The 24614-nt window shown below is 55.2% G+C and overlaps 4 protein-coding genes across 10 annotated transcripts in view; 1 reads left to right on the plus strand and 3 right to left on the minus strand.

Moving 5' to 3' along the window:
* The window catches only part of ILK (integrin linked kinase), a 6750-nt gene extending 4359 nt beyond the window's left edge, over positions 1-2391 (plus strand). For 3 of the 6 annotated variants that reach the window (XM_014852114.3, XM_070490928.1, XM_044751645.2), the window contains 9 exons: positions 187-283; positions 385-468; positions 570-655; positions 798-907; positions 1019-1146; positions 1233-1354; positions 1455-1554; positions 1667-1797; positions 1979-2391. In XM_014852114.3, coding sequence (XP_014707600.1) covers positions 187-283; positions 385-468; positions 570-655; positions 798-907; positions 1019-1146; positions 1233-1354; positions 1455-1554; positions 1667-1797; positions 1979-2128 — 1008 coding nt within the window. In that variant the 3' untranslated portion in view covers positions 2129-2391. Of the gene's footprint in view, positions 1-186; positions 284-344; positions 469-569; positions 656-797; positions 908-1018; positions 1147-1232; positions 1355-1454; positions 1555-1666; positions 1798-1978 lie in introns of all 6 variants that reach the window. The other 3 variants (XM_070490929.1, XM_044751646.2, XM_070490927.1) reach the window with 1 other exon arrangement.
* TAF10 (TATA-box binding protein associated factor 10) lies at positions 2359-3780 on the minus strand. The gene is made up of 5 exons (XM_014852133.3): positions 3512-3780; positions 3217-3371; positions 2915-2979; positions 2712-2826; positions 2359-2529 (listed from the first exon to the last, which is right to left on the minus strand). The coding sequence occupies exons 1-5, from the start codon at positions 3741-3743 to the stop codon at positions 2440-2442; spliced, it is 657 nt and encodes a 218-aa protein (XP_014707619.2). The 5' UTR covers positions 3744-3780; the 3' UTR covers positions 2359-2439.
* A 540-nt stretch (positions 3781-4320) lies between these two features.
* On the minus strand, positions 4321-11406 carry TPP1 (tripeptidyl peptidase 1). Its single transcript, XM_014852104.3, has 13 exons — positions 11285-11406; positions 11099-11170; positions 10669-10808; positions 9333-9483; positions 8993-9120; positions 8662-8840; positions 8276-8474; positions 7939-8127; positions 7623-7692; positions 7063-7183; positions 6825-6983; positions 6523-6648; positions 4321-6344 (listed from the first exon to the last, which is right to left on the minus strand). The coding sequence occupies exons 1-13, from the start codon at positions 11362-11364 to the stop codon at positions 6204-6206; spliced, it is 1755 nt and encodes a 584-aa protein (XP_014707590.1). The 5' UTR covers positions 11365-11406; the 3' UTR covers positions 4321-6203.
* Positions 11407-12477: 1071 nt separating this feature from the next.
* DCHS1 (dachsous cadherin-related 1) overlaps positions 12478-24614 on the minus strand; it is a 35726-nt gene continuing 23589 nt past the window's right edge. For both annotated transcript variants that reach the window (XM_070490936.1, XM_070490935.1), the window contains exons 6-21: positions 23286-24311; positions 22871-23064; positions 22566-22662; positions 22306-22463; positions 21245-22109; positions 20922-21161; positions 20703-20828; positions 19868-20077; positions 17970-18848; positions 17732-17845; positions 17348-17559; positions 17111-17265; positions 16794-16924; positions 16395-16678; positions 15898-16036; positions 12478-15567 (exon numbers count right to left, since the gene is read on the minus strand). In XM_070490936.1, the coding sequence (XP_070347037.1) occupies positions 12956-15567; positions 15898-16036; positions 16395-16678; positions 16794-16924; positions 17111-17265; positions 17348-17559; positions 17732-17845; positions 17970-18848; positions 19868-20077; positions 20703-20828; positions 20922-21161; positions 21245-22109; positions 22306-22463; positions 22566-22662; positions 22871-23064; positions 23286-24311 (7442 nt within the window). In that variant the 3' untranslated portion in view covers positions 12478-12955. The remainder of the gene's footprint in view (positions 15568-15897; positions 16037-16394; positions 16679-16793; positions 16925-17110; positions 17266-17347; positions 17560-17731; positions 17846-17969; positions 18849-19867; positions 20078-20702; positions 20829-20921; positions 21162-21244; positions 22110-22305; positions 22464-22565; positions 22663-22870; positions 23065-23285; positions 24312-24614) is intronic.

Genomic DNA, 24614 nt, shown 5'->3' on the forward strand with positions numbered 1-24614 from the left:
GAGCCCTGGGCTGAGTGGGAAGCAAAGTCTGAGTCTGAGTGGAAGATTCTGGAACCCTCAATCCATCTTGTGACTACTACCGAGTATATGACACTCACAGGGTTTGTACTGTATCTGCATTCATGGTTGGTTGTGACTGCCAGGGAGGTAGCAGGGGCCCTCATCACAACCACCTTTTCATTACAGGACTTGGTGGCTAATGGGGCCCTTGTCAGCATCTGTAACAAGTATGGAGAGATGCCTGTGGACAAAGCCAAAGCACCCCTGAGAGAGCTTCTCCGAGGTCTGTCCTCCACCCCCCAGCTTGCGCCCTCATCTTGTCCCTGCCTATCTCCTCCCTCCAGACTACAGCTGAGGCCAAGACTGTCTATCTTCCTTCCCCAGAACGGGCAGAGAAGATGGGCCAGAATCTCAACCGTATTCCATACAAGGACACATTCTGGAAGGGGACCACACGCACTCGACCCCGTGAGTCAGTTGTGAGGGGAGGGGTGATAACAGGGAATAATCCTGGGCTCCTGGGGCTGGGTTAGGGGGAAGCTGGGTACCTGACCTACCCACACTCTCAGGAAATGGGACTCTGAACAAACACTCCGGCATTGACTTCAAACAGCTCAACTTCCTGGCGAAGCTCAACGAGAATCACTCTGGAGAGGTGACCCCTGCCCTTCTTGGCCCTCCCTCCCCAAGCCCCCACAAATTACCTGCTCTGCACCTGTTTTAAGTTTCTCCTTCAGTTAGCAGGCAAGAAAGCGGTGGCCTTAGTTAAAGCCTCCTAACCCTTACCTGTCCCTCAGCTATGGAAGGGCCGCTGGCAGGGCAATGACATCGTTGTGAAGGTGCTGAAGGTTCGAGACTGGAGTACAAGGAAGAGCAGGGACTTCAACGAGGAATGTCCCCGGCTCAGGTGGGGCAAGGCCTAAACTGGAAGCTGCCGGTTCCAAGGAACCCTGACTAGCACCCAGAGGGAGATCTTTTATGCTGAATCTCAGCCAGGGACACTCTCTCCCTCTCCCAGGATTTTCTCGCATCCAAATGTGCTCCCAGTGCTAGGTGCCTGTCAGTCTCCACCTGCTCCTCACCCAACCCTCATCACACACTGGATGCCATATGGATCCCTGTACAATGTACTACATGAAGGCACCAGTAAGTAGAGGATGCCAAATTCCATTGTAGGGGGGAGAGGGTGTGTAAGCCTTTCCGAAGTATTTGACTGTTGCCTTCTTTCTTAGATTTTGTCGTGGACCAGAGCCAGGCTGTGAAGTTTGCATTGGACATGGCAAGGGGCATGGCCTTCCTACACACACTAGAGCCCCTCATCCCACGACATGCACTCAATAGTCGTAGTGTGATGGTGAGGTCACAACTTCACTCCTGGCCCAGGCCCCCAGAAGCTCTTTCCCTATCTAGAATAGGACTTACCTCCTTCCACAAATCTATCTTCTCTTCCTCAGATTGATGAGGACATGACTGCCCGAATCAGCATGGCCGACGTGAAGTTCTCCTTCCAATGCCCTGGGCGTATGTATGCACCTGCCTGGGTAGCCCCTGAAGGTGAGTGAGGGTATCATGTTGGGAGGTAGAGAAGGGCCAGCTCAGTAGTAATGGAAGGGGGCAGAGACAGGACAGGACAGGCAGCTGGAACAGCTAAGTCCTATCCCTCCAGCTCTGCAGAAGAAGCCTGAAGACACAAACAGACGCTCAGCAGACATGTGGAGTTTTGCAGTGCTTCTCTGGGAACTGGTGACACGGGAGGTACCCTTTGCTGACCTCTCCAACATGGAGATTGGAATGAAGGTGAGAGCACAACTGTATACACTTGTGTTGGGGGAATGGTGGTGGTAGTGACAATAACTGTGGTGGGGCTGGGCTCTTCCCACATTGTTTGGGTATACAGTAATCCTGTCCTGAGGGCTAGAGGCCTCTCCCCACATGACTCAAGTTCTGAGACCCACTTTGTTTTTCCCTGTATTTGCAGGTGGCACTGGAAGGCCTTCGGCCTACCATCCCACCAGGCATTTCCCCCCATGTATGTAAGCTCATGAAGATCTGCATGAACGAAGACCCTGCTAAGCGACCCAAGTTTGACATGATTGTGCCTATCCTGGAAAAGATGCAGGACAAGTAGGGCTGGAAAGTCTCTGCCTAAACTCCAGAGGTGTCAGGACACGGTTAGGGGAGTGTGCCTCCCCAGAGCTACAGGCCTCTGGTTGCCTTCCCTGCCTCCAGTCATGGTACTACCCCAGTCATGGGGCCCATCCCCTGCCCCCATCCCTACCACTGTGGCCCCAAAAGGGGCTGGGCTCAGAGCTTTGTCACTTGCCACACGGTGTCTCCCAGCATGGGAGGGATCAGCCCTGCCTGTCACAATAAAGTTTATTATGAAAACAGGCTGGTGTGGGGTCAAGGGGACAGAGAAGTACATTTCGGTTGGGTGGCTCAGGTGAAGTAGTGCGGCTTCTTCACATTGATGCCATACTCGCTGAGGGCAGGGGTCAAGTCCTCCATGGTTAGAGTGTACTTGCGGTCCTGAGGGAAGAGGGAAGAGCACCAGCTGAGCACAGGAATCCCAGATTTCAGTCCCAGGTGGGTGACCCTGAGTCGGTCTTTCACCTCCCCTAGGGCTTAGTTTCCCCAAAGGGGTTTCTGGATAAATTAGGCCTCCGCTGCTGTGGGAGGTAATTACTGACTCCATGAGTCTCCCCTCACACCTTGCTCTTGCTTCGGGAGCTGCCAGAGGCTGTGCCCTTCATTTTGCAGTGCTGTAGGGCATCGTTGGCAATATCTGAGATGAATTTCTGGGCAGCTAGGGAGATGAGCCGAATTCTAGAGAGAAAAAACTGGTATGAGGAGGAGGTGGACAACGGACTCCACAGAAGCACCCAAGGCTCTAACCAGCTCAGAGGTTACTCACATGCGTGGGTCCGAGGCCTCAAAGCCAGCGCGGTTCAGGTAGTAACCGGTCACTGCATCTGGGATCTGAGAAATCAATTAGACGACTGTCAGTGTTAGCCCCGTGCACTGGGGTGAGAGGGTGAGGGAAATGGGGGAGGCCAGGCCTGGCTACCACGAAGCTCACAGTTTGGGTGGGCAGAGGGGTTAAAATCACAAGAGCAGGTAGGGGTGCAAATACAAAAGGACGCTGGAAATCCAGCTGGTGTGGCAGAAAGTTGGCGTGAGAGCGAGCCAACAGCCTTGTTCAGGCAGTAAGCCCACCGTAGGCGTGTAATCCTCCAGCTGCATCAGGAAGTCCACCAGAGGCGTGCTGGACACCACTGGCTTCACGTCTCCGTTGGCCGCGCTCGGCAGCACGTAAACCCCATTAGACATGGCCCCCTCCGGGGGCGCCGCGCCGCCTGCCGACACCGGAGCTGGAGGAGAACCAGCAAACTGAGACACGGAGGTGGGGGGCGCAGAGCCCCGGCTAGGTCTGCCCTAAACCGTCTGCCCTCACCCGCCGCAGGGCCCAACCCAAGGCGCTGCCCTCACCCTCACCCGTCCCGGCCCTCACCCGCCCCGCGCCGCTCGGCCGGCTCCCCGGCCCGCGCCGCCACGGGTCCCGTGCCCGCTGCCGCGGCTCCAGCCCCAGGCCCCCCTGCTGTCCCCACGGGGCTGGCCTTGTTCTCCGCAGCTGTGCCGGCCGGCAGCGCGGCGGGGGCCGAGACCGCGGGGGCCGGGCCCGGGGCCGAGGCGGCGGAGGCCGGCGCCGCCTCGGGGTCCGCGCCGGAGCCGCTGCAGCTCATCGGGCCGGTGGGAGAGGCGGCGAACAGAGCCGCTTCCGCTTCCGCTCACGTTACGCACACACCAGGGGTGACGTCACACGCCTCGCGACACGCCTCGCGACTCGCCTCGCTCACGCCGTGTTCGCTGTCTCCCTTAGGCCTCTCGGTTTACCGGTTGCCCATCCTCCAGCTAGATGACGGAGACCGAAGGGCGGGGATCCAGCCTAGGAGAACGGTGCTGGCTGCGGACATTCCACCCTCTACCGCGCCGTGTTCTAGGCAGGTCCACTGGGATTGGAACCCTTGAATGTCGAGGACTCTCTTCTGTGGATCTGGGACCTCTCATTAAACCTGACGCCTAAAGGCCTTGCTTTGGGCCTCATGGGCCCTCGACCACAGGTTGCCTGCCAGTCTGCATCCTTTATAGTTCTCTCATTCAGCCTTTTAAGGGTTATTAATAGAATTGGAAAGCCCCCCTCTTCGCCAGCTGCCCGGAGAAATGAGGGCAGCAGGAAGGCGCACATAGTGTTGCTGTAGATGGTGAAAGAGGTATTTCAGCCTGAGTAGACAACATGCAAAATCACAGCAAGTGAAAAAGTAGGGTTTTAAATGCAGCAAACGTTTATTTAATTCCTACTTGCCAATCCTGAGCTAGGGCCTGGGAATACAAGGTTAAGTAGGACAAGATTCTAGTCCTCTAGGCACCAACGGTCTTGGAAAAGGAGGCAAACAGGTAAACTGGCAATTTTAATATTATGTGGGATTTACAATTCTAGAGGTAGACATGGAGTGCAGTGCAAGGGAGAAAGGAACTAACATCTGCTTACTTTTCTGTGTGTCAGGTGCTCTATCAACTTGATTCCATTTAATTATTCCCTGCTTGTTATGAGAGGCAGGTATGGATATCCCCACTTAACAGAGGAGGAAAAAGGCTCAGGGAAATGAATGTACTTGCCCAAGGCTCTCTCCTAGTCTATATCAGAATCAAGAATCAAACAGGTTTGGTTTCAAAAATCTGATTTTTCTGCTGTGCCAAAATCAACTAGTTTCAGGGAGCCAAAAGGTTCACAAGAGAAGGTGACTTTTGAGCTGATTCTTAAAAGAATCCCAGAAATCAACCAGGCAAAGAGCATAGTAGGTAGTGTTAGTGGTAGTCAGGGGTAGTATTAAGGGCACAGAATCTGTTGAGCAAAAGTGAAAGTGTAGCGAGCAGGGGAATGGGGAGGATAAACAACTTGTTACTCAGGAACAAATAGCAAGAGAGGGATCAGATTTGTGAGTCATAGTAAAAAGCTTGAACTTTATCCAGTAGTCTTTGAGGGATCTCAATCAAGTAAATGACCTGATGGGATTTGCATTTTACTCTGGAAGATGGTTTAGGGAAGGGCAGGAAGTAAGGACACTTTTTGCAAGGGCCTCCTGCAGTTCAGAGGAGAGAGAATGTGGCTCTAAGCTAATGTAGTAGCAGTGGGGATGGAGAGAAGTAGATTAGTTCTAGATATATTTAGGATATATAATTGGCAGGACTTGTGGATTGATAAAGATATATTTAAGAGGTAAAGTCAATAGGACTTGTTGATTGGAGGTGGTGGTGGGGGAAGGTGAAGGAAATGGGAGTCTGGGATGACACATAGGTTTCTGGCTTTCTTTGAGGAAGCATAGTCTCATTTACCAAGAAACAAAAGAGAACAGTTTGTGATGGGGAAGGAGGGAGATCAAGAGTTGGGTATCACACATCTTGCATTTGAGATATCAATCCCCATTAGATAGAAAATCTGATTTAGGGAGATGATGATGGCTATGGATGCCAGTGATTGATTTCTTCCAGGGGACAATGGGTAGGGTGACAAGAACAAAAGACTAAGGATGGAGCAGTGAAGTACACCAACATTCAATGAGGAACAGAGAAAGAGAAGGAGGAAGAGGGAATGACAGAGGAAGAGGGAATGGTCAGAGAAGTTAAGTACTGGAAGCTAAGGAAGGAGAGCGAGTGGGCAACTATGACAAAGAGCCCCTAAAGCAGAGATTGAGACATGTGCACTGGATGAAGCAGCAGGGAGGCCATTGTTTCTCAATGTTAGTTGAAAAAGTGATAAAATGAGAGCAGAGGTTTTGTTGCAATGAATTGAGGAGCAAACATCAGGTGAAATAATATATACAAACAGTGTAGACAACCCTTTGGAAAAGTCTGGTTGAAAGGAGAAAGAAGAAATGGGGAGAGGGGGTTGGGGGAGGCTCCCAAACAGTACTGGTTATACTATCTGTAGAGGAACCTGAGGCAGGAGTAGGGAGACCTGAGTATGATGGAATAGAGTAGGTTTGGGAGTCAAGTCAAGCTCACAGCATTTCAGGGTTAGGGAGATAAGCTGTCTGCAGCAGTCAACACTTGAGGGTTCATCAGGGCTTCCAACAGTGCAGAACAAGGGACCGAGCCACCAGCGGTGGGGGAGGAGTCAGGCCCACTCTGTTAGCAGGAAAGGGTCAAGGGTTGATTAGTGTCTTCAGTAGGGCTGGAAAGTTGGGTGTTCCCCAGCCTGTCACAGGATCCCAGCCAGGGCCGGAGCAGAAACCCTGACCCTGCACCTCTTCATTCAGACAGGACTCATGGCAGCCACGGGTTACCTAGGGAGAAAATGGGCATCAGATTTGTGTCTGCTTGTCCCAGTACTAAGAGACTGCATTCCCTCACCCTGTATTCACATTCCAGGGTCCTCCCACACCATCAGAAGTGCCCTCAAGTTCATCTTAGCACTCCCCATACCCTAAGGAAAATGTCTGCACCCTCCCCTTCCACACTCACATCAAAGAGTCCTGCCCCACGCTGCTGGTAGAGTCTTGGGTTGAGAAAGCCAAGAGGAGGGTGACCACTGAGGATTCTGTGTTCATTTATCAGGGATAGGAGGCCCCCAAACACTGGAGTAGAGGCCTGCAAGGGTGAGCATGCAAGTAGAGGTTAGGGGTTCAGAGTGTTTGGACTTTGGGAGAGGGATATTTGAAAGTATCAGAAGCTTCTGAGAAGTCGGGGTTCTGGGTGCAAGGTCTTTTGGGTAGAAGGTAAGAGTAGTTGCTGAGTGGGGGTTTTGGAGTCAGGCTGATTCTCACCGAGGTACCAGACACCCATGGAATGGGCACGTTGTTCCTGACCACCCAGTAGCCATCAGAAAGTGCAGCCACATCTGGGTAGGCACGGCCACTGGCATTGAAGTAACTGGATGGTGGCAAGTTGGGGCTGGAGCTCAGGAAGTGGGCTACAGCGTCCTCCTGAAAGGCATTGTTGAGTGAGTCTTGTCTGCTGAACTGAGGATCCCCCACCCATCCGCCCACACAAACATACACGTACCTGGTATGAAGGCTGTGGGAACACATTGCTAAAGCCACCACCACTGATATAGTCAACAACTTCATTCGTGACTCGGAAAGGATTCTGGAAGGATGTGCCTCCCACCGTGGTAACATAAGGACTGAGGGCAGAAGACAGCACTCAGATTGTAGGGGTCCCAAGGGGACCTCCAAAATGTGTGAGAATGGGGGAGTATGGCCTATATCTTGCTGGAGGGTCTGGACTCTGTAGGGAAGCATGTACAGGGGGATAACTAAGAGGTTTTGGCCCTTAAGGCATGGCCTGAGGTGACTGTGCACACTTTTCCCTACAGAACACCCACCAAATCTTCCACTAAAATGCCTGGGGACTGAGGAAGAGGAACAGTGGGAGTTGTGTCCTACTCAGGAGACTTGGGGCCTGGGACCTACAGGAAGAAGAGGGGAGTGCAGTAACCAGAGCAGGTAAAGCCGAGGGCTGAGCCACAGGAGCACCTGATGGGGTCAGGCAAAGGTTCCAGGTCATGAGGTGACAGATGAAAGGTTGATAGTCACAGGTAAGTGGTGAGCCAGGGTGCTTACCTGGAGGCAGGGAAGCTCGGACGGAACTGATGTCTTCCAGAGACAGACCAACACCCAGCCCCACTGTCACCTGGGAGAGAGACTGAGTTTAGTGCTCAGATTAATTGGTCAGAGCTTGGTATGTGTGTTCAGATGTCAGAGAGGAAATTCAAGTTTTAATCATTACTGCAAGAGATCAAAGTTTAGAGCTCAGGGCGGTGGTCCCTGTTGAGCTCAGATTATGAGTCAGAGATCAGGTTCAGGGGTCACTGTGGGGTCAAATATCTCAGGTTGGGTGGGTGAGGCAGGGGGGTCTAAGTTTAGAATAGGAGGTCACCTGAGGCAAAGAGGAGGGTAAGACCCCGAGCAGCAGCCTTCATGAACTCAGTGTTGACCCGTTGGATGTAGGCACTGCTGAGGGAGTCCTCGTCATCCCCATAGCTCACGGTGTGCACATGTGGCAGGGCTGACTCATTACTGAGCAGTAGGAGCCACTGCAGAAAGGGCTCTTGTGACTCGTGCCGGCCTGAATTTGTTTTGAGGGGTGGGGCACAAGAGCAGTCATTGGGGGGCATTGTCAGGCTCTCCCTCTAGCTCATGGGATTCTCTATAGGGAGCAGGGATCAACACTCACCCCCACCCCTCTCCCCACCAACCAGTCCCCTTGGCAGTACCAGGGTTACTGTAGACCCAGGTGGAGATGTTGGCACCAGCACTCATCAGGTACTGTACATCTAGACTGGCCTCGATCCCAGCCAGGCCCCGGCCCTGTTGTCCGATGACGCGGGCTACTGATGCCTGGTGTGCAAAGTTCCCACCAAAGAGGCGCATGAACTCAGCCAGGTCTGAGTCACGGAAATACTGTTCCAGGAACTATGGAGGGAGTCAGAGCAGATATCATGGGTCAGAGGATGCAGCCCCAAGGGTCTGGGCAGGGGGTACTGTCCCAGATCACAGGATAGGGGATGAAAACCCAGGGATTAGAGTCAGAGAGCAAGCCCCAGTATGGTCGGGCACTTTGAGGAGGCTGTGAAGACCCTGGGCTATCTGTATGGCTCACCTGGGCACAGGCTTGGCTGTTGTTGGTTGTGCCAGAGCCCACGTCTTGTGCTGTCAAGTTGTATCGCTCACGGATGACAGATGGGGTCACCCCCAGGTGCAGGCCAACAGTCCCTGCCACCTGTGGCTCAGGGCGTTGCCTCAGGGATGATGTGGGGGGAAAGCGGTGCAGCCCCCCCACTGTGGGGAAGGGTCAGACTTGAGGAGGAGATCTTTTAGACTCCAACCCCCACTTTACTGCTGACCCCACGCCAAAACCCCCCAAGGCATCTAAATTTCTCCAGCCCCTGGCTGTGCTTGCTCCAACCCCCACCAATCCCACTGGGTATTACCAAAGTCCACATGGGAGGCCAAAGCCTTGGGGAGCTGGTAGGGACGTGGGGACCTTACGACATGGGTCTCTGTAGGTCCTCCCACATAGCGATGAAACTCAGCCCCAGAGAGCAGCAGCTCTGCCTGTCTGGAGATCAGAGATCAGAGAACAGAGGTCAGAAAGCATGGAACAGAGTAGCCGAGGCTGCCTGAGCATCACTGGACAGTTAATCTTTGTCTCCCCATGCACTAGCTCTCACCCACAAGCCCCCAGCAAGCTCTCAACTGCCTCCCATTGGGGCAACTAGTCTTCCTAATGGGATTATTGGTACCCTCCACAGGGAAAACATTCTCTCTCACCGGACACTCAGCCAGCAAGTCAGAAAGTCCTGTGTAGTCACTGAGTGGCAGTTCCGGGCTCCAGCTGCCAAGAGCCATTTTTGGACCGTGCTGAGGGTCAGTGGTAATGGCCGGATCAGTTCAGCCACATCCTCTAGGGTCAGGTATTTTCCTGCAGGGATTCGATAGAGGTGCTTGCCTTCATTTGTTGCTTTTCCAAGTTGCCCTTTTTTGACTTCAACCAGAAGACACTGGGACTTCCCAGGGAACCTGGAGCAGTGTCTTGAGGGATGAATGGGAAGTTTCTGGCAAAAAGGCAGGCTGTGTAAGTGCAGGCTGTATCTGGGGGAAGAAATAGCTGGAGAGACTTGGAATGCCATGGCCAGGAGTATGGATTTATTGTAAATGTCAGTAGGTTGCAAATGCTGCACCATGGCATGCATCGCCACAATCATGAAAAACAAATGACGTTAATAAATTAAAAATTCCCATTTTAAGTTTATCTCCAATAGAAGTTTTCAAAACTTTCAGAGCCAATTATAAGATATCTAATGTGGCTCAAATCTTCATACTTGTTGATTTTAAGCTTAACATGATAGTGAGTCACTGTTTTCCTGCATGGAGTCATGCACACGCCTCCTGGGTAAATCTGAGACTGCCCCCTCACACACACACCACTCTTCCCCCCACCATAAAGGACTTTTTTTTGGACATTTTTATGGACATAAAGGAGCTGGGGAAGGACTCAATGCAGCTTGACCGTTGGAGCAAAACATTGACTGTTTGGGAGCAGAGTGAGGAATAGAGTGGGGAGTGGAGTGGAGGGAAGTCTGCAGACCTGCAGGCAACACAACTGAGTTGGTGGCAACAAGGGATGGTGAGAAGCAGACTCCTCCAAAGGCTATTTTGGAGTTGGAACTGGTAGCCTTAGTGTCTGAATGGAGGAGGAAATGGGAGTAGATTTGAGGGTTGGGGAGCGGTTTGAGCCCCTATATGTACTAGGTGCTACTTCCCCTTTGTCTGGTAGCTGGTAAGCAATATAGTCAGAATCTGAATCCAGATCTGATCACAAAGCCTGTGCTCTTAACTGCTTCTAGTTTTAGGTTTTTAGCCTGATGAACACAGGTGGAAAGTTTTGAGGGAAAGAATGTGAGTTAGTTTCAGACAGATTAGTTCCAGTTCACTTTTTTATTCAGAAACTGTTCAATGAGAGCCACTGCTGTTCATCTGCTCTATATCACCCCTCGACAGGCACTGACAGCATGACTCTGATGTGATCTGCACCATCCCATGCTCAGCCCAGCCCTGTGTCCCCCTCCACTGCATCCCACATCCCACCCCCAGTCCCGACATGCACCGTATCGAGGAGAGCTGGGATCCGACACAGCCTGCACCAGCTTGGACAGTCTCTCCAGGTTCTGCTGTCTCAGGGCAAAGGTGAGACTCAGCTCTTCCTCAGGGTCCACACGGCCCAGGGACACCCAGCCTGGGGGCAGCCTGCAGAGTCAGGGTCAGGAATATGGTCTTCATTAGGGTGGGGATGGGAAATAATAGTCATGGAAGGTTCCGGATTAGGGGCTGAGTCCTTGGGTAGGATCCCAGAAGCAGATATGGCTCACAGAGGTGAGTGATCGGGGACTGGGCCTGGGAACCTGGGGATGAGACTATGGAGTGGCTACCAGGAGTGGGTACCAGGAGGTGGTAAGGGGGTGAGGGAGGCTAGGACCAGGACAGTGGGTGCAGGACAGGGCATAGGGAAGGGGGCAGTCAGTGCTAAATCAACTTACGTCCGCAGCTGGTCAGGCTCTGGGCTGTAACTGCATTTGCCAGTGACAAAGAGGGCAAGAAGCCCGAGGAGGCTGCAGGGGCGGCAGGTGGAGTTTCAGCGGCAGCCAGACTGTCACTGCATTCCCGCCCTCCAACAACTCCCTCCAATGTGATCCCCTTCTCCCGGGGGCCCCCTAATCTCTCACCAGGCTCGGAGTCCCATTCCACCTTTCTGCAGATCTGCTGTCATGTGACGGATCACATGAGCCCTACATTCCAGCACCATCACCACCCCTCTAGAAACTAGTGACGTTGCTGGCTCCTCCCTTCACTGGGGCGGTCCTGAATTCTGGGGAACGGGTGGGGCTGCCACTTGATTCTCATTCTCTTTCTGTGGCCCATCAAGCCCTGGGTAAGCCCAGGGCTCCTCCCTGCTGCCAGAGTCCAAGCAGGACGCACCACAGGGTGTATGGGAGGTGTTTAAGAACGAGCCTCTGGACCTTGAGGGTATTATGTTCAGTGAAATAAGCCAGATAGAGAAAGACAATCTCTGTATGACTCCACTCATATGTGGAAGATAAACACGTGGACAAAGAGATCAGATTAGTGGTTACCAGGGGAAAGGGGGGTCGGGGGTGGGCACAAAGGGTGAAGTGGTGAACCTACAATATGACTGACAAATAATAATGTACAACTGAAATTTCACAAGGTTGTAAACTATCATAACCTCAATAAAAAATAAAATAGAAAAAAGAAGGGAGGGAGGGAGGAAGGGAGGAAGGAAGGGAGGGAGGAAGGAAGAAAGGAGCTCTGAAGGCCATAGACCCATAGACCCTGGTTCTTCCTAGCTGTATGATATCTTGAAAGTCCCCTAACCGCGGGGAGCCTAGATTTCTTCCTTTAGAATATGGAGACGATTATATTAAAAGTGCTCTGCCTCAGGGTTGCAGTGAGAATTTACAGAGATAAAGCAGGCAAATCACTCAGCAGAGAGCCTGACATGGCAAAGGCTCAATGAATGGGAGCTATTATTACATGTGGATATATAGTAGCCCTGGGAAAAACACACCCTTGGCTGCTCTCGTATCCATCCCTTCCTCCTTGAAGACCCTCAGGCCTGGAGCCGGTCATCCCTAAGATCTCTCCCCATCCAGCCAATCCCTCTGTAGGTCACTGCCACAAGCAAGCCCCTGCTGTCTGCCTTTTCCCTGCCCTCCTGCCCATGCTAGAGGGAAAGGTGGACTGTAGAGAGATGGGACAGTCAGCCTCAGGCTAGGCCTGTGCTCCCAGTGCCATCCCCACCCCAGACGCCCCTATGTCCACCACCTTTCTGTGCCTCCTGAGGTGTCCACATGTGCCAGGTGCCTTCCAATCATCCCCCAACCCCATCCCCACAGAACAGACCCAGACGCTGGATACAAACTGCAGTTTATTAAGGCTCCAGAGTGAGAATTGGCACTTGGTTCTGGGTAGGGGCAGGGGTGCCAGTGAAACCCAAAGGAGCTGGGCCCAAACAGGTTGGAGAGACCTCCCCCCATCCCCCTACCCCCTAATAAATAAAGTCTCAGCTCCATCTCAAGGTGCTGGCGCAGGGCAGGAAGCCCTCACTGAGGAGAGCCCAGGGCTGCTGCCTCCTTCATATTTCTCCCCACATTGGACCTGGCCACAGGTCAGTGCCCAACAGGGCTTCTGTGATGCTGGTGCTCTGATGGGGCCGGGGTGAGATGTGGGACCTGCCCCCACTGGAGGAATTTGGGATGGGGAGCTGGCCTCCCCCATGGCCAGTCATGGTCCGAGGCTGCCCAGGGCAGGCTCAGATGGGGCCTGCATTGGGGACACTGTGCGCATCCCAGGTCGGGGCCCAGCCTGGGCCACAGCTAGATGTGCAGCTCCGTGTCATCAGGTGGCTCCAGGCCAGACTCTGCGCTGAGTGCTGAGGCTGAGGGGCCCTGGGCCACCCCAAATGGCGAGACAACGGGTGAGCGAGCAGCCAGAGGAGACAGTGAAGGTGAGAAGCTGGGGGACATGGCAGCTGAAGACAGAGAGCCTTCATGGCTGATGGGGGAGCGGTGAGAGGCTGGTGGGAAGATGGCCCGAGTTGCAGCTGTGCTGGCTGGCTTGGGGGGCACAGACTTGGCTCCTGGGTGGGCCACAGCTGTGATGAGGGGTGGTGGGTCAATACGGGGAGCTGGGGGACATGGCCGAGCTTCATCCTTGAGCCGGGCGATTTCTGTGAAGACGCTGGCCAGTGGCTGGAACTGAGGGCACCAGCTCAGCAGATAGTCCCAGTTATAGCTGCCACGGAGCTCCTCCTCACCAGCCACAATGGCTGTCAGCGCACCTGCCACACATGGCTTGCCATCTGCTGGGAAGCCATAGTCCCCAGTGGGTGCAGGGCTTAGGCCACAGCCCCCGAGGAAGGTTGTGGCAGTGGCTGGAGGGCCCTCTTCTCGGTACAGAGTGGCTCCTGCACCTGGCAGCAACAGCCCTGCCTTGCGGCCCTTATACCAGGTGTCAGGGGCAGGTGGCTCACAGGACGTGTCACTCAGTCCATCTGCATCCTGCTGGATGCCTGAGTCAGGGCCACGGGCAGCCAGGGAGGAAGCCACACTGGCCACACGGGGGAACTCGTTGATCATGCGGATCTCATCATCCTCTGCAGCCTCTGCTGAGCCTCTGCCACTTGAGTGTGAAGGGTCCAGGGAGCCACCACGGGGGTAGGGTCCTCCAGCTCCTGGCCCACCATAGCTGGGGAGAGTCTGGTGATAGAGGTGCTCTGAGGGCGGTGGGCTAGGTGGCTCTCGGCCCAGCTTCTGCAGGGAGCCACTGGCCAGGGGTGCTGCCTGTGACATTGGGCCAGGAGCAGCCTCAGCCTTGCGGCTACGGGCCCGCACCAGCCCTAGGACCAGGGCTGCCAGTGCAAGCACCACCACAACTCCCAGGGAGGCCGCCACAGCCCCCACCAATAGCAGGTTGAGGTCAGGTGCCAGGCCCAGTGCAGTGTGGGTGATATCTACAGTCACGGGCACTGTGGCACTCCGGGAACCAGGGAGAGGCCCCCGTGCCACCACCTCCAGCCTCAGCTCCCGTGGTGCCTCCCGCCGGGTCCGGCCTCCACCCCCAGAAGTGCCTGTTCCACTGCCTGGTGCTCTGCTGTCCACTCGCAGATACAGGGCTCCTGTAGTCTGGTTGATGCCAAAATAGGGGGAAGAAGTGGCAAGAGAATAGAGCACCAGGCCATCTGCACCTCCATCCTCATCTGTGGCCTGCACATGACCCAGGCTGTGGCCTCGCCGGGCACCTTCTGGCACTTGGAAGTGGAAAGCTGGAGCCAGGAATACTGGGTCATACTCATCCTCACCAGTCACCAGCACTGACACAGTGACTGAGGCTGAGAGATTCCCAGCATCGGCGGCACCCACCAGCAGCTGGAAGCTTCCTGTGTGCTCATAGTCAAAGGCCACTCGTGCCCGCAACTCCCCCGTTGAGCTGTTCAGTGCAAATGCCTCACGGCCCTCAGGCCCTGGCCCGGCCTCCAACAGGCTGTAGCGCAGCCTCCCAAAAGCCCCAGCATCCCCATCAATTGCATGCAGAGTGGTCACAAGAGTGCCTGGAGGTTGATTCTCTGCCAGGCTAGTGCTGAGCAAGCTCAGCGGGAAGGCTGGGCTGTGGTCATTCACATCCTGGACCTCGATGGTCACTGGTGCCAGAGCAAAGTGTGCCCCGGCAGGGTCGGCAGCCTGTACTACAAGCTGATGTTGAGCCTGGGTCTCACAGTCCAAGGGGCGAGTCAATCTCAAGGCACCTGAGCTCTCATCCAGCTCAAAGAGCCCCAAAGGGTCACCTGAACTGAGAGTGAAACGCACGAGGCCATGAGGGCCTGGATCAGCGTCGGAGGCCTCCACGTGCAGGAGCTCGGCTCCAACAGGCGTGTCCTCTGGTACTGCCATGCGGTAGGATGCTCGGGTGAAGACAGGTGGGTTGTCGTTGACATCCAGCACAGTGACAGTGACTGGCACAGCTGAGCTGCGAGGTGGCTGCCCCCGGTCAGCTGCAGCCACAGTTAGATTGTACTGGGTTAGGCTTTCAAAGTCTAGAGGCTCAAGCAACACCAGGCAGCCCAGTGCCCGGGGGCCTAGTCTACCACCCTCCCCAGTCTCAGCCAGCCGGGGTTCCAGCTGGAAGACTCGGCCTCGGTTGCCACTGACGATGCTGTAGTCCACGGTGGCATGGGTGCGGCTTCCATCAGCATCTGTGGCCTCTAGGGTGAGCAGGGTGGAACCAGGGGGCAGATCCTCAGCCACAGCCACACGGTAGTGTGGCAATGTGAAGCTCGGGGCATGGTCGTTCTGGTCTTGCAGCTGCACATGCACTGTGGCTCGTGCTGCCCGGCCTGGCATCCCATGATCTCGTGCCTCCAGCACCACATCCACCACTCCTGGCCCCTCACGGCCCAAGGCCACTGTTCCCAACGTCGTGAACAAGGTCCCTGAGATGAGAAGGGAATGGAGAGAAACATGCATTCAGCAGAGGCTGTGGGTGAGCAGACGGGTGACGCTTCAGGGCCTAGGAAGTGGCCTCAGACATCAGACTCCAGGGAATGGCCTGTGTGCTGGGAGATTATGGAATGGCCTCCAGGATTCAAGGAACAGCTTCTAGACATGCAGCCACAGCTTAAAATAGAGACAAAGGGGGAAAAATGTCCTCCCTGGGTCAGAGATCCAGGAGTTAAGAGTTCAGGCAATAAATTCCAGGAATGAGGTCAGAATATGGCCCAACACAGTCAAATAGAGGGGGTCAGATCCCAGGAAGGACGCACCGTTGTTGGGGTCAACACTGAAGCCCTCAGCACTGGAAGCCAGGTGATAGGAGATGTGACCATTGGCACCTGAGTCCCGGTCAGTGGCAGAGACGGAGAGAATGGCACTGCCTGGGGGTGTGTGCTCAAGCAGCATTACCTGAGGTATGAAGACAAGTGTTTATGGCCAAGCTTCCTAGCTGCCCTGCTGCCCACTCAGCCTATGTTCTGCGGCTTGGTCCTATGAGCCCTGCTTGGCATCCATTCCAGTTTGAAGCCCATACTCTCTAGTATTCAAATTACTCACCTTCCCTCAGTTTTATGCACAGGATGCAGAATCTGGACACAGTTCCCAGGACTTGGAAGGCTGCTTTAACATGGGACCCTCCCATCTCCAGAGCTCCATCCCCAGGTCAGTTCCAATGCCCAGGCCACCCCAGACGCTTCTAGCCTTCTCAGTTCTCTCCAAAGTGAACAACCCTGGGCCCAGGTTTGGGGACATCTGTGGGCATCAGCACCTGGTAGAGGCTCTGCGAGAAGGCAGGCGCATTGTCATTGACATCCTCCACCAGTACTGTGAGGTTGGCACGGCCCTCATGAGGCCCATCATGTGCCAGCAGCTGCAGGTGGTAGCGGTCACGCTGTTCGAAGTCCAGTGGGCCTGTGAGGGAAAGGCGGCCTCCATAGCGGCCTATGCTGAAGGGATCCTGGGGCCCAGAGGGGCTCAGCACATACCACAGCACTGGTCCAGAGTCCACGTCATTCCCTGTGACCTGTGCGATCTCTGAGCCCAATAGTGCATCTGCAATACATGAGGCAAGTGTGTTTGGCATGGTGCCAGGCACTCTTGGAGCCCCAGGATGTGGAACAGTGCCACCCTACCACCCTTTGAACCTCTCAGTTTACCCAGCCCTCACCTTCCGACACTCGGAGCTCCCAGGGTTGGGGGATGGTGGGGCGATTGTCATTGGTGTCGATGACCATCACTGTCAGGGTAGCTGAGCCCACCAGGGCTGGGCTTCCTCTGTCTGTGGCCATCAGCACCAGCCTGGACACAATCAGGGGTGGGGCCTGGGGATAAGGGAGAACCCTGGGCAGGGCTAGGAAGCCTCAGGACAAGTTGGGAGTTGGAAGGCTCAAGGATGTGGCTTAGGAATTGAGGGGGATTCAAGGCAGGGCTTGAAACTGGACAGACCCAGTATGAGGTATCAGGGTCTACAGAACCAGGCCTCACCGTGTTTCGGCCCAGATCTCACGGTCCAGGATGGCTGTGGTAGTGATAGTGCCCGTGGCTGGGTCTACATGGAACAACCCCCGTGCTGGCTGGGATGCGGCCAGACTGTAGGAGATCTGTCCACTGGGGCCTTGATCCAGGTCATCTGCCTCCACCTGGTAGGAGTAGGAGGCTGCTGGCACTGGCCTGGGCAAGTTCAACCAGCCCTGCCCCTCATCTTCCCATCATATCCCATACCTGCAGCAGGGGCCCTTCCAAAGGCCTGGACTCAGGCAGGAAGGCCACGTAGTGGGGCCGCAGGAAGCGGGGAGCATTGTCATTGGCGTCTTGCAGGGTTAGGGTCAGTACAGAGAAGGCAAAGGCTCCTCCGCTCTCCGCCTGCAGCACCAGTCGCAGCCGTGGGCTTGCCTCAAAGTCCAGTCCCTCTGCTGAGCGAACTGTGATGGCTCCTGGGGGTAGGCAGAATGCATCATTGACAGCCCCCTTGCTTGCCCTGGAGCCTCCCTCTCTTAGGCCCATTACTTAAGGGCAGCCCCTCCCCGACCTGAGCCTCCCCAGGCCCAAAGAGGAGCTCCCCCAGGAGCCTGTCCTCTCCCCGAGCCCCTTGCTCCTGCCTTTCACCTGTACTAGGCTGGATGGAGAATGTCCCTTTCTCATTCCCACTGAGAATGCTGTAGGTGATTGGTCCACTGGAGCCCCCCGCATGGACAGCCTTGGGGGAGACAATGGGAGTCCCTGCAGAAAAGATGGTAATGGTTGGACTGTGAGCACTAGACTGAAGGAGTTTGGGAGACATTTTTAGCAAGTAACCCCAGCCCATCGAGGGATACAAATCTGGGAGACAGGGTTGGGGACCCACCTGGGGGTGCATTCTCACGGAGCACGGCTTCACTACTAGCCCGGGGAAAGCGAGGTCCACGCTCAGACTCCCCCTGCAACCCAACAATGACCACACCAGTGGCGGAGCGAGCTGGACGGCCAAGGTCGGTGGCCACAATGAAGAGGACACGATCACGGGGGCCCAGGGCTACAGGGGAGCGGGCCACACGGATTTCACCCGTGTAAGAGTCCACAGTTGTGCCAGGAGGTGGTGTGCCCGCCAGCCGGTATAGGATGGAGGCATTGGCACCAGCATCTCGGTCTTCAGCTCGAAGAGTGGCCAGAGGTAGGGTGGGGGTGCTGAGGCTGGGGCCTGGGCGGGGCAGGCGCAGCCTCAGGGGACTAGTGGGGAAGGTGGGTGCATGGTCATTGACATCACGCACCGTGATGGTGACAGGCACTGTGGTGCTCAGGGGCCCAGCAGCTGCACCATCCACTGCGCTCACGGAAAAGGCATAGCTGGCACACTGCTCTCTATCTAGAGCTGCGGCTGTGCGCAATTCCCCAGAGCTGGGCTCCAGCAGGAAGGCTCCTGCTGCACCTGCACCCAGGTAGTAGGTTACATGGCCATTGGCCCCAGCATCAGGGTCATGAGCCTGTAGCTGCAGCAGCAGGGTTCCTGCAGGTGCATCCTCAGGCACCTCCACAGAGTAGGCAGGCACCGGGAAGGCTGGGGCATGGTCATTGGCATCCAGTACTGTCACTGTCACAAGCAGAGTGGCACTGAGAGCTGGCTGGCCTCCATCACGGGCCTCTATCTTCATCTGGAATGCTGGCTCCACCTCCCGGTCTAGTGGCCTCATGGTGCCAAACTCCCCAGAGGCTAGGTCTAGGACAAAGGCTCCTGATGGGTCCCCATCTGCAAAGAAGGGCATGCACACATATAACATACATGTGTCAGTCCATGGGAGTGAGAGTAATTTACAGGCAACAGCAAAGAATATGAGAGAGAGAGAAAGACAGAAACTTGGAAAAAGGCAGAGAAACAAAGAGAAACACAGAAGATAAAAGAAAGATAGTATAAAGCAGCTGTTCTCAGAGTATGGACTGGGAACTCCTGGGAGTCCCCTGAGACCCTTTCAGGGAGTACATAAGATCAAAACTGTTTTCATAGCAATACCAGGATATTATATGCCTTTTTCATTCTCATTATCTGACAAATATACAGTGGAGTCCAGATGCTACATGACATGTGATGACATTATCACTTGGATGGTTAATGGAATACATGCTTATGTATTCTTGTGTTTTCTAGAATATTCTAGGTAGAAAGTTTAGAGCATAAATATGTGTGTTTTCAGAGATTCATTCAGTTTTTTCTGCTTACCTTCAGTTACACCTGCTAGAATCTTTACAACTTCATTACTGTCCAACAAATTATTATTTGGAATCCTAATATTTCCTTGTGCCTATGCAGAAATATGGCAAGCAGTATGCTTCACTGGCTTGTTTTGCAATGATATTTTAAATTTTTCTTAGCTTTAATATCTAATACAGTAAATACTGATATAATGTACTTACTATATATGTTTATAATAATATTATATCACATTATTATATCAATAAACAATATCATATAAACAAAAACTCTTTAGGGTTCTCAAAAATTAAGAAAGTTAAGAGTTCTTGAGACCAATAAATTTGAGAACAACTGCTCTATAGGGAGAGACAAGAAAGAAAAAAAAAGAAACAGAAGATAACAGAAATAGAGGGAGATAAAGGGCTGGAGAGGCATAGAAATATGCATGAAAGAAAAAGTGGAGGACAGAAAGAGAAGGAAAAGGAGACCCAGACACACTACCTGAGTCTGACATAGGCCAACGAGGAGTAAGGTTGGGCAAGTGGGTGCTGAGTTAGTGGGTGTGGGACGGTTCTCACCCAGGATGCGGTACTGTAGCTGCCCATTGGCTCCCACATCTGGGTCAGAGGCCCGCAGTGTGGTAAGAATCTGGGGGTCCTGGCCCTCGGGCACCTCCAGGGAGAGGTGGGCACTCCCAAAGGTTGGGGCATGGTCATTCTCATCTTCCACAGCCACTCGCACCGTGACATGGGTTAACAGTGGAGGTGAACCCCCATCCCGGGCATAAACTGTAGGGAAGCAAAATCAATGAGATCTCGTCTGTTCCCATCCCATGGAGAAACCCACATCACATAGAGTTCACACAAGTTCACCAGGCACACATAAACCAGAAAACATCCATCTCTCCACACCCCATGAGTACACAGGTGCCTACGTATGTACATGCACAGATAAATATACATGTGTCAGAAGATGTCTTTTTCTTCCCACCTCCTACGCTTGATGCATGCAAGATGTATCCTGGATTAGTGGTGGTATGGCACAAAAGGCACTAAATGAGGTATCCAAAGATCTGGATACCACTCTGCCACTTCCAAGCTGTGTTAGCTTGAGCAAGTCACTTAACCTCTCTGATGCTCAATATCTGTGAAATGGCTGCTGTATAATCTGAGGGAATCCTAGAGGGCAGAGCTGTGACATTATGCATTTGAGAGTTTATGTGATCACAGTGGTAACAGCCTAGAAGTCAATTCACTTTGCACTCTGTCAAACTCTTCACTCTCCCAAAAGATCCAAAAATATAACAGAAGGTGCTGTGATAGGTGGAAGCTTCTAGAAGGTTCTTTGAGGGTCCTACTCATGTTACATTGGTGTTTACAACAACTAGTCTTTTGGGGTCCTGTCAACGTGTACCTGTCAGGTTGATCTCCTCCTCCTCCTCCCTATCCAGGGCTTGAAGAGTTGTGAGAACTCCAGTGTCTGGGTCCAGGGAGAATCTTTCACCAGAGATGCCTCCATAAGTCACTTGTCCATTGGCCCCTGAGGAGGGCAGCATGAAGGGAGATCAGAGAGTAAATATATCCTTTCTTGCCCCAGTCCATCTCTCTCTCAACTCATCCCCCCAAGTCTTACCCAGGTCAGAGTCTGTTGCTCGCAGAGTGAGCAGAGATGTGCCAGGAGGGCTGTTCTCACGCAAGAGGACACTGTACTCCTGCTGCTGGAAAGCGGGTGCCTCGTCGTTGATGTCGGCGACGCTGATAGTCAGGAGCTGCGTGGCTGAGCGCGGCGGGGAGCCGTGGTCGGAGGCCACCACCGTCAGTACGTGCTCAGCTCGCTGCTCGCGGTCCAGAGACCGCACCACGGACAGCGCTCCTGGGCGAGCAGTAGGCCAAACTGTAAGGAATCCTCAAGACTCCCTCCACATGCACACTCTCCCACCCTCGGGCCCAACTCACCAGTGCTGGAGTGTAGCCGGAAGTAGCCATCCCCGCCAGCTGCCAGGCGATAGGACACGCGTGCGGCCTCCCCCAGGTCCGGGTCCCGGGCTACCACATGCAGCGCCGTGGGCCCAGGCGGCTGATCCTCGGGTAGGCGCACATGTGAGGGCGAGGCGAAGACGGGCGCGTTGTCATTCTCATCCGTGACAAAGACGCGCGCGGAAACGCGCGCTGCGCGGCGACGGCTGGCGTTGGTGGGCCGGTCGGTGGCTTCCACGAGCAGCAGCAAAGCGGGTGTGGTCTCCCGGTCCAGGCCGCGCGGTGCGCTGAGCGCCCCGGTGCGCGCGTCCAGGCGCAGCGCAGGCACGGGCGGCTCCTGGCGCAGCAGGCGGTAGCGCACGTCGCTGTTAGGGCCCGGGCCGTCGGCGTCCGACGCGCGGAAAGTGTACAGCGCCGCGCCAGGCTCGGGGTTCTCGGGCAGCGCCAGCGCCAGCGGGTCGCGCGCAAAGGCTGGCGCATGCTCGTTCTCGTCCTGCACTCGCACCTGCACTCGCAGCAGCCGCGCGCCCACGCCGCCCGGCCCCTCGGCGCGCACTGTGAGCGTGCGCCACGCCGGGCCCGCCTCGAAGTCCAAGGACCGCGCCAGGTACAAGCGCCCTGAAGCCGCGTCCAGCGCGAAGGTACCCTCCGGGTCGGCACCGCCCACGAGTGTGTAGGTGAGTGTGCCCACCCCCACAGGCTCTGGCGGCGCCACCGAGCCCAAGAGGGAGCCGGGCCGCAGCCCCTCGGCTGCTGTCACCGTCAGCACGACAGGCACGGGCGCCGCCGGGTCTGGCTCTGAGGGATCCGGCGGGGGCTCAGCTGAGCGAGCTGAGGGAAGGACCTGTTGTGGACCGGGGAGGGAGGACGGAATCAGGGGGACTCGTCTAAAAGGGAGTCTCGGCTGTCCCGCTGCGTAGCAGGGTGATCAGAATAGCTAACTAGAGTGGGAAGGGCCCCATGAAGGTGGAGCTCTTGGAGGCGGAATCACAGCGCGTGGTGAAGGGGAAGGGGACAGATTGAAGGAAGGGCAGCCATACCTGCACCAGCAGCTGGAGGCTGGAGCTCCGAGGGGGGCTGCCTTGGTCATGAGCACTCAGAGTCAGCACATAGTGGGGCCGCTCTGCTCGGATCAGGGGTGCTGCAGTGAGCAGCTCTCCCGAGTGAGGATGCAGAGAGAAGAGCTCTGAGCCAGGACCTGAGGACAGGCAGAGCAAGGTTGAGGGCTGGGGTCTCAGAGCTGGGTAGGTCATTAGGACATACCATCGCCCACCAACTCCCTTCTCACTAGCCCCCATACCAGTTAATGTGTACAGGATAGTCCCATTCTCCCCCTCATCTGGATCCTTGGCCTGCAGAGTCGTCACTAGTGTTCCTGGAGGCACGCGATCTGGTACCTGTGGGGAGACACCATTCACCTACAGTTGTCTCCTTCTTGTTCTTGAGACAACTCAGGATCGAGTTCCCCTCACCTGTGTGCAGGCAGAGCCGCTTTTTTGCTCTCACATCTGTTCTAAGAGGCAGTCTCTCATACCTACACCTATAGAGGGAGACTCCCATTCCCTCTCACACTTCTTCACGGCAGGGTCCTGCTGCTTCACATACCTGTATAGGGAGGCCCCCACCAGCAGCCCCTGAAGCCTGCAGGAAAGTGGGGCTGTTGTCATTGAGGTCGAGCACTGCGATGTGCACGGTGCCTGTGGTACTGCGGGGTGGGCTCCCTGCATCCTGCACTTGCACAAGGAGCTGGTAGCTGCTCTGCTGCTCCCGGTCCAGGGTTTGGAGTGTGGTCACCTCTCCTGTGAGTGCAGGATAGAGATCATGTATGGAATAGCTAGGGATGCAGAGCCTGAGGCCTATGGCTGAGAGGCTGGGGTTTGGGGAGTATGGAAGGGAATGCTAGGGCAAAACTCCAGGTTCACTCCTGGTCCTTGTGGCCTGGGTCTGGGGATCCTGTCTGGGTGTTCACCAGTCTGAGGATGAGGCTATGGGGTCTCAGAATTTGGGTCCCAGTGCTCACCAGTCTGGGGGTGGATGCGGAAGGCCTTGCTGTCTTCTGACAGCTGTCGCAGGCTGTAGGTCAGACGTCCATTGGGTCCTGAGTCTCGGTCAGTGGCAAAGACCCGGCCCACACTGGTCCCTGGAGGCTGGTTCTCAGCCACAGCCAGGAAGGTAGGCTCCTCAGACAGGCGGGGACTGTGGTCATTTTGATTGAGGATGCTGATCCTCACGGTGGCTGTGCCTGTCTGCTGCCCCAACTCAGCTTTGGACCCAGACACTGCCATTACCTTCAGTGTGTACAACTCCTGGGCCTCACGGTCTAGTGCTGCCCGCACCCATAGCCACCCACTCTGTGGCTCCAGGCCAAAGGGGCTACTTGGCCCATCTGCTGCAAGGTGGTAGGTGACAGGACCCCCATCTGGTGCTCGAGCCTGCACTTGCAGAACTTGAGTTCCAGGGATGGTGCCTGAGGGCAGGTCCACACGGTAGGTAGGGCTGTCAAAGTGCGGAGCAAGCCCACGGGTCCCCAAGTCCTGTACCACCACCCGCAGTCGAAAGTGGCTGGTGCGTGGTGGTGAGCCCCCATCTCGGGCCTCCAGCTCCAGCTCATGGGCAGGCCCCCCTGGGGGCCCCAGAGGTCCCATAAGCCGCACATGGCCCATGGTGGGGTCCACGGTGAAGGCCCCGCCACCCCCAGCAAGCAGGGTAAAGGTGACTCGACTGTTAACGCCTGAGTCAGGGTCCAGAGCCCGCAGCGTATAGATGAGGGTCCCTGGGGCAGTGCTTGGTGGCAGCAACACTGTGTCTTCAGGTGCAGGGAAGGCAGGAGAGTTGTCATTCACATCATCTAGCAGCACACGCACCCGAGCTACAGCGAAAGCTGGGGGTACTCCACTGCCTGCCCGCACCTCCAGCTCCAGCACTGGTCCCAGTAGCTCCCGGTCCAGAGGGCGAAGTGTTTGTAACAGCCCTGAGGCCCCATCTAGGGAGAAGAGTCCTCGGGGATCCCCACCTGATAGGGTGAAGGTCACGGGCCCCAAGCGACCTAGGAGGAGGAGAGAGGGGTCAGGAAAGAGATGGGGAGCACCGGGGCACCTGTTGAGTTGGGGCCCAGACTCCAATACCAAGAGGGGCTAGGCAAAAATCTTTGGAAAAAAAAAATCTTAAAAAAAAAAAATGGGCTGGCCCCATGGCTGAGTGGTTACATTCGCGCACTCTGCTTTGGCGGCCCAGGGTTTCGCTGGTTCGAATCCTGGGTGCGGACATGGCGCCACTCATCAAGCCATGCTGAGGCGGCATCCCACATGCCACAACTAGAAGGACCTACAACTAAAAATACACAACTATG

The sequence above is a fragment of the Equus asinus genome, chromosome 20 (assembly GCF_041296235.1).
Source record: "Equus asinus isolate D_3611 breed Donkey chromosome 20, EquAss-T2T_v2, whole genome shotgun sequence".
In the NCBI taxonomy this organism is placed as follows: domain Eukaryota; kingdom Metazoa; phylum Chordata; class Mammalia; order Perissodactyla; family Equidae; genus Equus; species Equus asinus.

Excerpts from the sequence above, each read along its gene's own strand:
- TAF10 (XM_014852133.3), bottom strand. The coding sequence starts at position 3,743 with ATGAGCTGCAGCGGCTCCGGCGCGGACCCCGAGGCGGCGCCGGCCTCC. Across the intron at positions 2,827-2,914 it reads GAGGCCTCGGACCCACGCAT|AATTCGGCTCATCTCCCTAG; the intron begins GTGAGTAACCTC and ends TTTTCTCTCTAG. Across the intron at positions 2,530-2,711 it reads GCTCCCGAAGCAAGAGCAAG|GACCGCAAGTACACTCTAAC; the intron begins GTGTGAGGGGAG and ends CTCTTCCCTCAG.
- TPP1 (XM_014852104.3), bottom strand. The coding sequence starts at position 11,364 with ATGGTGCTGGAATGTAGGGCTCATGTGATCCGTCACATGACAGCAGAT. Across the intron at positions 8,475-8,661 it reads ACAGCCAAGCCTGTGCCCAG|TTCCTGGAACAGTATTTCCG; the intron begins GTGAGCCATACA and ends CTCCCTCCATAG. Across the intron at positions 6,649-6,824 it reads CATGGGTGTCTGGTACCTCG|GCCTCTACTCCAGTGTTTGG; the intron begins GTGAGAATCAGC and ends TCACCCTTGCAG.